Source organism: Malaclemys terrapin, chromosome 3 (assembly GCF_027887155.1).
Source record: "Malaclemys terrapin pileata isolate rMalTer1 chromosome 3, rMalTer1.hap1, whole genome shotgun sequence".
Classification (NCBI taxonomy): Eukaryota; Metazoa; Chordata; order Testudines; family Emydidae; genus Malaclemys; species Malaclemys terrapin.
This window is the reverse complement of record NC_071507.1, coordinates 16,147,926-16,163,362: the sequence shown is the minus strand read 5'-3', so window position 1 is coordinate 16,163,362 and position 15,437 is coordinate 16,147,926. Positions and strand designations below refer to the sequence as shown.

Below are 15,437 nucleotides of genomic sequence, written 5' to 3'. Positions count from 1 at the left end.
TTAGGGGAAGCTGTGCCTCCCCAAACAGCCAGGCATGGCCCGACCCCCTATCCGACCCCCCCTACTTCTCACCCCCTGACGGCCCCATCCAACCCTCCCCATCCCCTGACAGCCCTCCTGGACCCCTGGCCCCGATTGCCCCCCGCCACCCCATCCAACCCCTCTCATTCCTGACTGCCCCCTGGGGACCCGTGCCCTTCTCCCTGACCGCCCCTGGAAACCCTGCCCCGACTGTCCCCCTCTCCTTCCTGACTGCCCCCTGGGGACCCAACCCCTATCCACACTCCCACCCCCGACCACCACCCCAAACTCCCCTGCCCTCTGTTCAACCCCCCTCCCCCCTTACCGCGCTGCCTGGAGCGGCGGTGGCTGGCGGCGCTACAGCTGTGCTGCCCGGCAGGAGCCAGCCATGCCACCACGCAGCACAGAGCACCGGGTCAGGCCGAGGCTCTGCTGCTGCGGTGCCTGGCTCGGCAAGAGCTCGCAGCCCCGCTGCCCAGAGCATTGCGCCGGCAGTGCAGTGAGCTGAGGCTGCGGGGGGGAGGGAAGGGGCAGGGGCTAGCCTCCCAGGCCAGGAGCTCAGGTGGCCAGGCAGGAAGGTCCCACGGGCCAGATGTGGCCCGCGGGCCGTAGTTTGCCCACCTCTGGCATGGGGGCATGTAACTTGAGTCCTGCCGCCCAAGGCTGAAGCCCTCAGGTGTCAGCTTAAGCCCTGGGCCCCAGGAAGTCTAACGCCAGCCGTGGCAGCCCCATTAAAACATGGTTGTGATCCACTTTGGGGTCCCTAACCACAGTTTGAGAACCACGGATTTAGAGTTAAAAGGCTGAATTTTGTGAAGATGTATTCCAGGACTTGGCTACTGGCCAATGACATCAGAATGAATTTACATGGTTATGACCAAAATTTTGGACAGTTGGACAACGAGGCCCAGGAAGAAGAGGCACGTTTGTTGGAGATTTCTCAGAACTGAATATTAGCTGATGAATTGGTGGTTAATACTGGTACTATAAATAGCTAAGTGAAGAACTGAGATTACATGTTAGATGTGGACAGTTTATATCCCTGGTGCATCTCTTAACTGAAGGATGCGCTAGCTCACTGAGCCCTATCCGACTCCATTGAAATCGGTGGGGGCTGGAACAACCTCCCTCCTCTCACCCCTCCACCAAAGATATTCTTCTTGAAAGAGCTACAACAGGACAATGATATTCAACATTTACACGTCAAAGAAATTAAGGAAATACGACACTAGCATTTTTAATTATTGTTCGGAAGTTGGCTGGTATAGTTGGCTTCCCCTACCTGTTCAGCATTGCCAATATACTGTGAAGACGTCATGTTGTAATCAGACTCACTAACTTGTTTCCTGCCACAGTGCCCTAACAGAGAGCAAGTCTGTCAGAAGAGAAAAGCTCACTCAATCCAGAGGCTGGACACAATTAAACCATGCTTCGCTTTTCCTTGTGTAGGTCCCAAGAAAGTGTGTTATGGGCCCGGTGCAGCCCCGAAGCCAAAGAGAAGTTTTATTGTATGCTCTCCTAGTACAGCATATCAAATTGTCCCTTAGCATTATAAAAAACGAGTAAGCATATGTGAAACCCTGCATAAAAAGATATCAGACTATACACATCTTTTAAATTATTTTATTTTGTGTAAGCTAAAAGGAAATTTACACACTTAAATTTCAAAAGACCTTGGGCATGCACATTAACCTTGTTAGAGGTTCTTCTACATAGCTTTATTTTTCCATAGGAATTTCCCCAAACATTTACAACCCATAGTTTTTACTGTATATACAGCCTAAACCATAGCAATCTATGATTATGTCATTTTACACTGTGCAAAATCAAACATAGGAATAGTGGTACAACAGAACAAAAACTGTAACAGGTAAATCTCATTGTAAGACATTCATAGTTTTGGTCCTTCTTTTCCAAATCAAATTGATTAAATGTAGACAGAGTGTTTAGACAGTGATCCAGAACTTAACACAAAAAGGTACTGACAATATACCTTTCAAAAGGCTATATAGTGTATAAGCCATATTGTTAAAGTTTGAAGAGATAAAAACAAATAAAAAAAATTTAGGTTGATCAAACAGAAGGAACTGCCTGTTTTAAAGAAACAGCTGAACCCCCCCCCCCCACAAAAAAAACCCCCAAAAATCCAAACTAAAACCCATGTGACCTTTTAGGCTTTTTCAGTTAAAATGAAATATTTTAATATATGCAGAAAAGAAATTAAGACACTTGATACAATCTGAAAACACTGAAAGGGGATTTCACAGCGAGTGAAGATTGGAATTTTTTTTAATTTTTTTTTTTTTAAGTTTTGTAAGAAGGACACCAGTGTATTTCACAAAGACAGAAATGTATACATCCCAGCACAACAAAAAGAATAAATCTTCAAAAAGATTCACCCCCAATTATTTACACTTTTTTCTAATATAAATTTAGATTCCGGTATGTAAATAAATATACATTACTATGTATACCTTTCTAGTGCTGCTTACCAACAAATCATCTGAACTTGAAGTTTTTAATTAAAGCAAGATTGCTTTTTATGACCCAGAGGGGAAAAAATAAAAATCAATAGAAAGTGTCCAATTCACATCACTTAGTCTACCTTTTCTTGGCAGCGTGTTGAAGGTGTTAATGTGGCTGGGAACATCAACACCTTGGCATGCATGAAAGTTAAGTCAGGAAGGCTAGAAATCACCTTGGCAGCCTCTTCACTAAGATGTTCTTCCTTTTTAGGCTTCCTGTTAAGAAGAGAAAGAGTGCATTAATCCATTACTTGACATTCCTGGAGAAAGAGCCACTGATTGAGGTAAGACCACTTCTGTAAAGTGATACAAATGATATCCTGCCTAATTGTAACGTTACCTCACATGCAAGTTTGGCACAGAGTTTCAAACGTTATTGCAATGAAGGAAATTGGTTTCCTACTCAAACGTTACATTTTTGCAAGTTCCGATGCACCATCATGGGATTGTTCACTTTATGTGAAAAATAATTGTAACTTTAGCCTTTGGGTAAGATAGCAGGAGTACTATCATTAACATACAGAGAAATCTTTTCATCCAAAAGAGGAACATCTGAAAGGAGGCTTGGAGGCCTGCTAGATGCAATCCAGCTACATAATTAGTGGCTGCCTCCAATAATAACCCATAATATTTTACCAAGTCCTTTTTCTGTAGGAGAGCAGGTACTATTAAGATGCTTCTACTGTTGAATATAATTTAAGCAATCACCTTTACATTTTGTATTATGTTCTCAACTCTCTTCCTCCTGCATTGTTCACAAGAGTTATTAAATACAAATTAATAAAGGCAACATGCCCCATGTCCCTTCACTCCTTTGTCACTGGCCATTTGGCATAACCCAGTGAGAGTTTTCCTTCAAACACCTAATTTACTCTTTAAATAGAATGAGACCTTGACTAATAGTTACAAAACATCCCTTACAGAGCCATATTTGATCTTATGGAATGCTGACCATTGATAGAAGAACTGAATGTTACTATGAGCACTATAGGAGATGTCCCCTGTCAAGACACTGGAACTGCTTTCTCAGTGAATATTTTACACGTCTACTACAAGCAAGTTCTACTTCAGGGGTGGCCAACCTGTGGCTCCGGAGCCACATGCGGCTCTTCAGAAGTTAATATGCGGCTCCTTGTATAGGCACCGACTCCAGGGCTGGAGCTACAGGCACTGACTTTCCAATGTGCCGGGGGGTGCTCACTGCTCAACCCCTGGCTCTGCCACAGGCCCTGCTCCCACTCCACTCCTTCCCGACCCCTCCCCTGAGCCTGCCGTGCCCTTGCTCCTTCCCCCCCACCCCGAGCCTCCTGCACACCACGAAACAGCTGATTGGGAGGAAGGGGGAGGCGCATATTGGCGGGACTGCCGGTAGGTGGAAGCCGCTGGGAGCGGGACGGGGGGAGCGGATGGGGGGCTGCTGATGTATTACTGTGGCTCTTTGGCAATGTACATTGGTAAATTCTGGCTCCTTCTCAGGCTCAGGTTGGCCACCCCTGGTTTACTTTCAAACTTCTCTGAGAACAGAAAAGGCAAAGGCCTGAAATCAGACAGATTAACTAGAACATATTAGAGATTTCCTTTAACTCGTTTGTCCTTTTCCAGGCTCAATTTTAGAGCCCATATCTACAGCGTTAATTCTTCCAATGAGATGGGCTAGATTTAGCTCTTTTCAGCACCTGTCAGTACCACTCCTTCAGAGGATCGTGAGAAAGCAAGGGTTTTAGTGTGTTGCCTCAGCAGTTTCCCCAGGGCTTCTTAAACAAGAGAGAGGCCCAAAACTCTGGATTCAAACTCATCCTCAACATACCTAGCCACTGTGTTGACGCTGAGCTGTCATTTTGGTTTGCCACCTGAAAGCACCATTTAAGATCTCTACATGAGGCAGCCTGGATGCTAACCTTGAGCTTCCTTCACTAGAATAGTGAGATTTCTGTTCTCTGCTGCAGTGGAATTTCATGAGCCACTGACTAGGCAGATTACCAAATTCTGGAGGATAAACAAAGCTGTGCACTAGATTTAGTGAAGAAAAGAGTAGAAAAACCAATATGTGCTTGCTTCCTTTCCTATTTTACACTCAGAGCTCTACTTGGCCTTGGAGGGCACCTTATCTCTGAGCTGTTGAAATGTGGTCATCAACCAGTATATTATCAGTATTTGGCAAATACAATAGGCTGCTAGACCACAATCTAGTGATGAATTACCACAGCCCTCTCAAGGTGCAAACTCCTGTGCTACAGTGGTGATAGCAGATTGGCAGTTGTATCCGACAGGGGACAGTTTGAAAGAGGAAGTAAGTGGGGAGAGGGTTGATTCAAAGATCACAATTACAGAAACTGCTATTGATGCTGGTCTGGCATACAGAGAGTTCCCAAACTTCTTGCTATTTATCCGCTTCATTCTCTGCTCAACAGATTCTACTATATAAGAAATTCATAGAAATATGATTGGTGTTGCATCTACAGGTGCTCAGTCTCTGACAAGTACAAACTATGCTAGGCAAAAGGGCATTGCCACCACCTAGAGCTTTAATGCCTAGTGCCTGCAACATCGGCCCCAAAATGCCAGAGTCTGAAGTACACACATTTACCTGAATGCAACAATCTGCTTTCCTTCCAATTTGCAAGCACTTACATACTTACGCTTTGTCTATACTAGCACCTTTGTCGGTTGGGGTGTGAAAGAACCACCCCTTTGACTGACATAAGTTTCACCCACACAAGCGCTGGTATGGACGGGAGACACTCTCCTGCCGACACAGCTACTGCCACTTGTTGAGGGTGGTTTAATTATGCCGGCAGGAAAGCTCTCTCCCACTGGCACAGAGCGGCTACACAGGAGATCTTACAGCAGCACAGCACAGGTGTGCTGATGTAAGGTCCGTAGTGTAGACACAGCCTTGGCGTGCTCTGCAACTTAGCCTGTCCTCCCAGTTAACCAATACAGTTCTACAGCAAAACTGCTTTAACCCAGTCCAGGTTACAGTTCTGGCTACAACCACCACCATCACCATTGTTTGAGCTTCAATGCTACTAAATTTTGTATGGCCTTGGTTTCTGAATGCAACAAGCACTGTAGGCAGATAAAACCACTGGAACTGCCCAGCAGGGTTTTATATTCCACAACTCCTAAACTTAAATATCTGAAGTAGTAATAATGCAAACTGTTTTTATCACTCTCAAGACACATTAAATTGCCTAACAGTTGTAGGGTTGACGAGGCCAGCACTGATGGAAGTCGTACAAAGAGCCATGACAGTTGCATTAATCCTAGCCAGTAACTTTTCTAATGATGCTGAATCCCACAATAGCATTTGTCAACTTTAATAAATTCCAAAGCCAGAAGCGACCACTGTGATCATGTAGTCTGACTTCTTGTATAACACAGGCAACAGAACCTCCCCAAAATAACTCCGAGAGCTTATCTTTTAGAGAAACATCCAATCTTGATTTAAGATACTGTCAGTGATGGAGAATCCACCACAAGTTTGGGTAAGTTGTTCCAATGGTTAATTATTCTTACTGTTAAAAATGTATGCTTTATTTTCTGTCTTAATTTGTCTAGCTTCAACTTCCAAGCATCATGCCTTTCTCTGCTACACTGACAAGCCCATTATTAAATATTTGTTCCCCATGTAAGTACTTAAAGACTAATCAAATCACTCCTTAACCTTCTCTTTGTTCAGCTAAAAAAGTTGACTCTCTTGAATCTATCACATAAGGCATGTTTTCTATTCCTTTAATAACTCTCATGGCTCTTCTCTGAACCCTCACCAATTTATCAACATCCTTCTTGAGCTGTTGACACCAAAACTGGACACACTATTTTCAGCAGTGGTCAAACAGCGGTAAAATAACGTATTCAAGATTCCCCTCTTTATGCATCCATTAGCTCTTTTGGCCACATTGCACTGGAAGCTCATGTTCAGTTAATTATCCACCATTACCCCCAAATCTTTGTCAGAGTCACTGCTTCCCAGGATAGAGTACCCCATTGTGTAAGTACAGCCTACACGCAAGTACAGGTCTGTCGCATCTTAGGTGCATTTAACATGTGCGATTTCAGCTTTACGCGGTCGACAAAAAAAAAGAAGAAAAATAAAAATAATTTAAATACTGTTTCTTTAAATACTGTTTCTGTAGTGCGGGCGATTCCGCCCGCCATTACACTCAATGTAATTTTGACTATACGTGATTTTCGCTCTAGGCGCTGACTGCGGAACATAACCCCAGCGTAAGATGAGACAGACCTGTACGGTCCTAGATCCATTACATTTACATTTAGTCATATTAAAATGCATACTGTTTGCCTGAGTCCAGCTTACCAGATCACTCTATTTCAGTGATCTATCCTCCGTTATTTATCACTCCACCAATTTTTAGGTCATCTGCAAACTTTATCAATGATGATTTTATGTTTTCTTCCAGGTCATTAATAAAAATGTTAAATAGCATAAGGCAAAGAACCAATCCCTTCAGGGATCCCACTAGAAACACACCCACTTGATAATGATTCCCCATTTACAATCACATTTTGGGATCTAGCAGTTAGCCAGACTTTAATCCATTTAATGTGCGCCATATTAATTTTATATCTTTCTAGTTTTTTTAATCACGATGTCATGTAGTACCAAAGGAAATGCCTTACAGAAGTCTAAATATATTACATCAATACTATTAGCTTTATCAACCGAACTTGTAATCTCATCAAAAAAGGTATCTAGTTAGACATGATCTATTTTTCCTAAACCCATGTTGATTGGTTTAATTATATTATCCTCCTTTAATTCTTCATTAATCAAATCTTATATCAGCCACTCCATTATCTTGTCCAGCATTGACATCAGAATGACAGGTCTATAGTTACCCAGGTTATCCTGTTTACCCTTTTTAAATATTGGCACAACATTAGCTTTCTTCTAGTCTTTTGGAACTTTCTCAGTGTTCCAAGACTTATTGAAAACCAACATTAATGGTCCAGTGAACTCCTCTGCCAGCTGTTTGAAAATTCTTAGATGTAAGTTACTCAGACCTGCTGATTTAAAAAATGTCTAACTTGAGTAGTTGCTGTTTTATATCACCTGAGATACTAGTGGAATGAAAAGTGTGTTACCATTTAATATGACTACATCTATTTTCCCCCAAAATATTTTATCAATAATAATGCAGAAAAGGCAGAAGTGTTAGTCTACCATTTCCATTTTCTAAAGAATCAATACCATTTTTGTTTGAATGTTTTTGTTTGAATTATTTTTGTTTCTAGTAAACTTCCTATAAATTCCTTCTTCTTGTCCTTAACTCTGTTGGCCATAGGATTTCTCCTTGTGTCCCTTTGCTTCCCTCATCAATTTTCTACAATTCCTAGCTTCTGATTTATATCATTACTATCAGTTTTCCCTTTCTTGTATGTGCTAATTTTAATTTTTTATAGGTGCTTTCACTTGCCCTCTAAATGAGGTTTTTTTTTTTTTTAAACTAAGACAGCCTTCTTCCTCGATTGTGGCTTTTGGGGCATCTAGTAAAAGTGTTCCAAATTATCAGTCACCTTTTCCTGATTAAATTCTCTCTCAGACTGATTTGGTTTATAATTGTTTTCAGCTTTGTGACAGGTTTCAGAGTGGTAGCCATGTTAGTCTGTATCAGCAGAAACAATGAGGAGTCCTTGTGGCACCTTAGGCCTTGGCTACACTGGCACTTTACAGCGCTGCAACTTTCTCGCTCAGGGGTGTGAAAAAACACCCCCCTGGGCACAGCAAGTTACAGCGCTGTAAAGCACCAGTGTAAACAGTGCCCCAGCGTTGGGAGCTGTGCTCCCAGTGCTGTAAGCTAATCCCTCGGGGAGGTGGAGTACCTGCAGCACTGGGAGAGCTCTCTCTCAGCGCTGGCGCCGCGACCACACTCTCACTTCAAAGCGCTGCCACGGGAGTGCTCCCGCAGCAGCGCATTGGAGTTTCAAGTGTAGCCAAGCCCTTAGAGACTAACAAATTTATTTGGACAACTGTTGAGAATAGGCCACTTACACCTTAATTGAATTGGCCTCGTTAGCACTGACCCCCCACTTGGTAAGGCAACTCCCATCTTTTCATGTGGTTTGTGTGTGTGCACACACACTGCTTTCTGTATTTTTTACTCCATGCATCTGATGATGTGGGTTTTAGCCCACGAAAGCTTATGCCCAAATAAATGTGTTAGTCTCTAAGGTGCCACAAGGACTCCTCGTTGTTTTTTCAGCTTTGTGTAACTGTCCCTTTTAAAGCACTATGTATATCTATAACCATACCCACCTCTCTCTCATTGGTCTGGACTTTATTCTGTTTGTTTTATTCTGTTCATTAAATGATAGTATTCCTGGGAATAGGAGAAGTGCTTCTGTACCTGCATTCTTCAGTTCTCCTTATGGGAAAAAATGCATGTCTTTCAGCTTGAGTCATAAGATTGACATGAGTGAATGGATCCTTGGTGGTGGTTGTACTTCTCAAGATATACCATCTCTGAAACCTGACACAGCTGAAGGCATGCTGACTTCTTGATAGAATTTCTTAAGATGCCATCTGCAGAATGTGTATGTCCCATTCTGTTTCTCTCACAATCTCTGTATTTTCTTCCATGCACCTCCTAAGGAACGAACAACCTTCCACAAGGAGATATGCTAGGCCACTACCCCTTCATTGTTAAAATGATCTTTAAGGATGCACTTGTGCGAGGCCCAACAAGAAATTAGCCTGCTAATAATTGCTAGGCAGGAAGGCAACTGGAGAGTGGTTTAACCGAACATGGACCTACCAGTACATGTTCCAGCCTACAACCTGACCTCTCTGCTTGTATGTTTCATCCCCCTTTTCCAACCTTTAGTATTTATTGACTTTGATATTGTCCAAGACACTGTCTTGTGTGTTTAGAATAAGCATTGTGGATATTATCACAATACCAGCACCAACTGCAACAATGGGCTGATATAGGACACCCTAATTTTAAAAAGCTAGTCTGCAGCATCCAGCAGTGCCCATCAGTAAATATTTTTTTAAGCCTGAATGAGATTTTCAGCCATTTCTTGGCAAGAGCGCCACCCTCCATTTTCTTTCATCAAGGCAGTAGATAAACTTTTGACTGACAATTCTATGGTGTTCTGCATGATTGCAGAGTCTCAGCAGTATGCTTTACAGGATCATAGATCCTCCATTTTAGCTTGTTTATCTTCAAGTTTAATATACCAATACGTAAGGAACTATTTTGTCAATTCCCTCCCACCCACCTTTTGAGGAAGTACCTGTATAATTGTGAGCACCCAGGCTGTGGAAGAAAATGGTGCTACTTCACACAAATGAGGGGGCTTTGTGGCTTGAGGAAGTCACTTGACATTTCCACAACAGGTTTCTAAACCTTCAGTTTACCCATCTCACTTGTTCCCCCCACAGATCTTGGGTTCAAAAAATTTCAGAAAAAATAAAGGCTATACAGAATGTTTCTTTTTCAGAGGGGATGGGATTAATTAAAAAACACTAGGAGCCGATCACTGTTAATTATTAAATTCAGATGTAATAGTTGAATTTTGGTTGCAAAATAAAATTAAGACTGGAAACTTCAGATCCCAGCTGCTCCAAACCAGTCCTCACCCATGCACCCAGGATTAACCGCACTCTAAGGTCCCTTTCTTTTCCCCCACAAGCTCCTGAAGCTTCCTCTCATAGCCACCAGCACCAGGGAACAGGATAAAGGGAAGGCCTGCCAACCCACACCTTACTCTCCACCACATACGCTAATCTGGGGCATCAAACTCCAGCAGCCCTTAGTTACTCGCAACATATGTTGGTTGGATCAGCATGTGCAGCTCTGTGGCAGGCCATAAAAGCCCCCAAACACCAGACCAGAAGTTATAGCCTCCTCGTGTCACCATAATCAATATTTGGATTTGATACCAACTTCCATTTCCATCACAACCTCTTACCTGTAGGCTGGCCTACCTCATTCCCCTCTGCCTCTTCATATACCTCTACTTTTCCTCGTCTTTATCCTCATCCTCTTCATATACATCCTACCATGTCCTTATCTTCACCTTCTTGCCTCCAAAATTACTTTCACCACCTTTGTTTCCTTGCTTTTACCACATCATCAATCCCCTCCCCTTCAAAAACTTGAAACAATCTAAAAAAAAATAATGCTAAGGCAATGTGGGTATTATTAAAACTACTGCATGGCCATGTTACTCCATTTTTTTGCACTCTGATGTCCCTTGTTAGTCTCTATGCTTAAACACCAGGAGGCTACTACTTCGGGTAACCTGCTGCTTGCGAAGTTCCTACCGTACTTTGGCTGCTGAACCAAAAAGCCCACAATCAAATGCAACAATGTAGTATGCCGACAGACATTCGTTTGAATAAGACTTTCTACCACTCTGTAAAAACTGAACTGACATTTTGAAAAGCCTGCCAGGTAAACAAGTGTAAATCTATAGAGAGACTTACTAGAGTAAACAGACATTTCCGAGCACTACATGCACCTTGGAGTTTGCAAGCTTTTCTGTGAGTTTTCAGCTGCTTTTATTAAAATATCTGGAAAACCACTCTACAGCTATTAGGAAGTGAGCATTGTTCTATTACACGGGAAGACTAAAAATTTTACTTTTCTATTCAGTACTTTCAGACCATTTTGAGGTAAACTTTCAAAAAAGAGTTACTGTATTTCCAAGAAGATGCTAGATTTTCAGCCCTGCTATATACAGTACTGTTCAACAGTGAAACTGAAATCAGCTAAACCAAGACAGCTCTGAGGTTTAGGGCTCCCCCTAATGGTTCGCAGTTGAAATTTCATCACTGTCACTGTAAGTCAGTGATGGGCAACCTGCGGCCCGTCAGGGTAATCCACTGGCGGGCCGTGAGACAATTTGTTTACATTTGCACGGCCGCCCGCAGCTCCCAGTGGCCACAGTTCGCCGTTCCTGGCCAATGGAAGCTGTGGGAAGTGGGGCCCAGCACTTCCTTGTGGCCTGAGCTACTTCCCACAGCTCCCATTGGCCGGGAATGGTGAACTGCGGCCACTGGGAGCTGCAGGCAGCCGTGCAAATGTAAACAAACTGTCTGGCAGCCCGCCAGCGGATTACCCTGATGGGCTGCATGCAGCCCGCGGGCCGCAGGTTGCCCACCACTGCTGTAAGTTCTTTTTAAACATCAGCTTCTGGTATTTTCACACTGTGGAGAAACAGTAAAAATATATTCCACAGACTCAGAAAACTCTATAAAGAGTGCTTTTAACATCTAGTGTTTGGTGTTTAAAAAACCCTAGTCTAAACACAATAATCAAAGTATTAAACTGCAATACCATACATATCACAGCATAATTCTACAATAAATGTCATTAAGTGGAAGCACAGAATAAGAGGTTTTTTTTTTGCAAAACATATAAATTAGAAAAAGTTATTCGAACGTTGCTTACTTAGTATGTGTTACTACCCTTTTAAACTTAATATGCTTAATACAGTGCTTCTCAAACTTACTTGATTGTGCCCCCCTTTGTGTCTGTGGTCATTTATGCTTCTCTCCCCCCCCCCCGTAATAGACCACTACCACCCAACTCTGAAGGCAGAGCGGAGCAGCAGCAGCAGCTGCTGGCTGGACGCCCAGTTCTGAAGGCAGCACACACCAGCAGCAGCAAGAAGTAAGGTGGCAATGTGAAAAGTGATATTTGCCATCACTTTTCACAGCAGACTTAGCCCCCTATTGCCACCCTTACTTCTGCACTGCTCCTGCCACCCTGGGGCTGACACCTGGAGCCCAGGCTGCACCTCTTGGTGAGGGATTGGGGTGGGGCGGGGAGGAGAGGCCAAGTCTGGGCTGCCTCCCAGTGAGGGATTGGGGAGAGGGGGTGTCCAAGCCTCCTCCCAGTGAGGGGATTGGGGTCAGAGAGGAGATCCTGAGCTGGGGTGACAGGGCATTGGCTGTCCCTTTATCCCCGCTCTTGAGTGTGCACGGCCCTCCTGCGCAAGCCCATCATCCGGGGCTGACAGCCAGAGCTCTTAAGAAAAAACAAAAAAAGTCAGCACACAGTTCACATGTCCCTTGACCATTCCTGTGCCTCCCTGGGGAGGGCCACCCCATGATTTGAGAACCTCTGGTTTACAGATATTTTATAAATACATAAGGCATACATTCCTACTCAGCAACTGGAAGATTTTAAAGGGTCACTCTGAAAGAAAATATTGTTTCAAGTGATGCTAGCAAATTCATGAATTTACACATTTGAATTTTAGATAGCAATGGGATCTCTCTGGACAGAGCTAAGATACACAATCATTGAATAAGCCATGAAAATGTGAACTAGTTCTTATGAATAAGGAGTGCTTGTTCTGCTCTAATGTGATACACAAGTCTTCAGGGATACATATGTAACCGAAAGGTTCTGATTTAGGTTGTACGTAAAGAAAAAGCAGTGTCCATGAAGTACATGCTTATTCCTAAATACACTGCGTTTGGCAGTTGCTGTGGAGTGATCCACAGATAAAGCTGGTTTTTAATGTGCAGTTTGTCCCCTTGTACTCACTTCTCTCGCTTGAAAGCAAGTACAACTCTCCATATTGTGGATTAAGTAGAGTAAGCATAACAAAAATGAGCTTCTCCCACAATGACCTGTTAGAGCTGACTCCTCTAAATCAACGTGAAACCGAACTGGTAAGTGCTATAGTTAAGTTTGTCAGGACTCACTTTATCCTCTCATTTTTAGCAGCCAATGATTTTCCTGAGAGATTCTCCTTTTCTGGTCCAGTCATGCTTGGTATCTTTACAAATAATTAAATTCTGATAGAGAAAATTAATATGCACACACTAGTTCATTTTAATTGTCTCCTGATTTGACTAAATCACAGATTTCCCCCTATTTTGATGATGATTTTGTGATGTGGACTAGTCTTCATTAATGTATTTACTAACATAAAATGTGTTTCATTCAAGGACTTGGAATCTAAAGGCACGGCCTTTCGTTTCTCAGCCACTGACCAATCCTTGTTTTTTAAAATTCTTAACTGGTCACCATGATTTACCTTGTAGATGTGCTTGCCTTCTCTACTGTGGACATGAGCCTTGCGAATGCATCGGTCACTTTGCTGCTTGCATTGGAGGTTTCCAGTTTTGAAGTTGTCAACTCATACAACTCTGGATCCACACCTTATAGTATAAAATAATAATCAGTGATGGTTGGATGCAAATACATCATAATTATCAATAGACCAAGATGCTAAAGGCTTCGTTTTCTGTAAACATCTGAGTGATTTAAAATTTCAACAAAATACTGCAAGAGAACATGACAGAACTTGTCAATGTTTCCAAACCTCTCCTCACCCCCTTTCAGTGGCTTACAATTGCACTAGAAAAATGCAGAAAAGTGGACTTACATTTGGCATACAAGGTCTCAGCCTATGGGCAACCAACATTAAGAGTTTGGTTTGCTCATTAGAGTGCATCTTGCACAGTTAACATTTTTGTAGGTGTAATATTTAACATTTATTCATTTTAACAACTACTTTTTATTTAAAAAATAATTTAACAAGTGATTGATTGGTACAAGTCAGCTTAGCTGCCATTTAGAAGTAGAAAAAATACAAAATCAAGTTTTAAAAATGAATGTTTCATAGTGACAATAAATCAGTGAGCTTCAAATAAGATTATGTAGTGTATTGCACAAACTCATTATTAAACCACATGATATCATATTAAGTAATAAGAGCTTGGCTTAAAATTGATGAAAGTGAGGAAGATCAATCATTCTTAACTCCACTTCACTGGATCTACAGTACATATTGTAAAGTAGCATAGATTTATAATTATATCTAAATCCTTGACCCATTCTATTTTCTCCTCTCTCACACATGTTTAGAGCATACCAATTATTGAAGTAGGTGGATTCTTAGTCTTAATTTTCCAGCTTTTACCATCTTAAGCCATACCTATTTTGGACATTGTATCTTGAATGATTTTTATATTCTAATAGCAAGTCATTAAATCCCAAAGAATAAAAATACAAACATGCCTTCTACAAAATGCTGTAACAAAAAACAAAAAACCCAGCATAGTTTTGGGCAAAATTCGGCTGATTGCCTCTTAAGTGGTGGCATACAACAGTCATCAAAAGTAATTGCTACAGGACTTTTACACATGACCTTTATTCTTTCTAAAAATCATTGGCAATCGAGACTTATTAAAATGCTTCAAGAGGGAGAAATAATGTAAAAAAAAAGTTTCTGCTCATATAATAATTAGTCTGAAGACTATTGCAAGTACAGATGGATGATTTTAATACATCTCCTGATACAATTGCTGAAGTCTACATATACTTTGTCCAGAACTATGAATGCTTATTTTTTTAAATTGTAGTATAGTGTGCATTTAGGGTAAAAATAATCACTTAATTTAGCAAAGTGCTCTTAATTTTATATCCATCACTTGTTTAACATATGGTCAGGTTTAGACAAAGGAAAAAGGTATTTCAAACTACAATGAAAATTAATGTCAAATAACTAAAGGTTGAGCTATACAGTGTACTGTGTAGCTAAACAATTAAGGCTGTCAAGTGATTAAAAAACGTAATCACGACAATAGAATACCATTTATTTTAAATTTTTGGATGTTTACTACATTTTCAAATATATTAATTTCAATTACAACACTGAATACAAGGTGTACAGTGCTCACTTTATATTTATTTTTGAATAATATTTGCACTTTAAAAACCAAAAAAAACCCCTGTATTTTTCAATTCACATTATACAAATACTGCAGTGCACTCTCTTTATCATGAAAGCTCAACTTACAAATTTAGAATTAAGTACAAAAAAACTGCAACCACCACTCCAGAGAACATGCTTCCATGCTGATGACAGGTTCTGCTTGATAATGATCCAAAGCAGTGC

General features: G+C 41.6%; 1 protein-coding gene across 4 annotated transcripts in view; it reads right to left on the bottom strand.

Moving 5' to 3' along the window:
- Positions 1 to 1,630: 1,630 nt before the first annotated feature.
- The window catches only part of AFTPH (aftiphilin), a 60,024-nt gene continuing 46,217 nt past the window's right edge, over positions 1,631 to 15,437 (bottom strand). For all 4 annotated transcript variants that reach the window (XM_054021913.1, XM_054021912.1, XM_054021915.1 and 1 more), the window contains 2 exons: positions 13,572 to 13,695; positions 1,631 to 2,762 (listed from right to left, as the gene is read on the bottom strand). In XM_054021913.1, the coding sequence (XP_053877888.1) occupies positions 2,618 to 2,762; positions 13,572 to 13,695 (269 nt within the window). In that variant the 3' untranslated portion in view covers positions 1,631 to 2,617. The remainder of the gene's footprint in view (positions 2,763 to 13,571; positions 13,696 to 15,437) is intronic.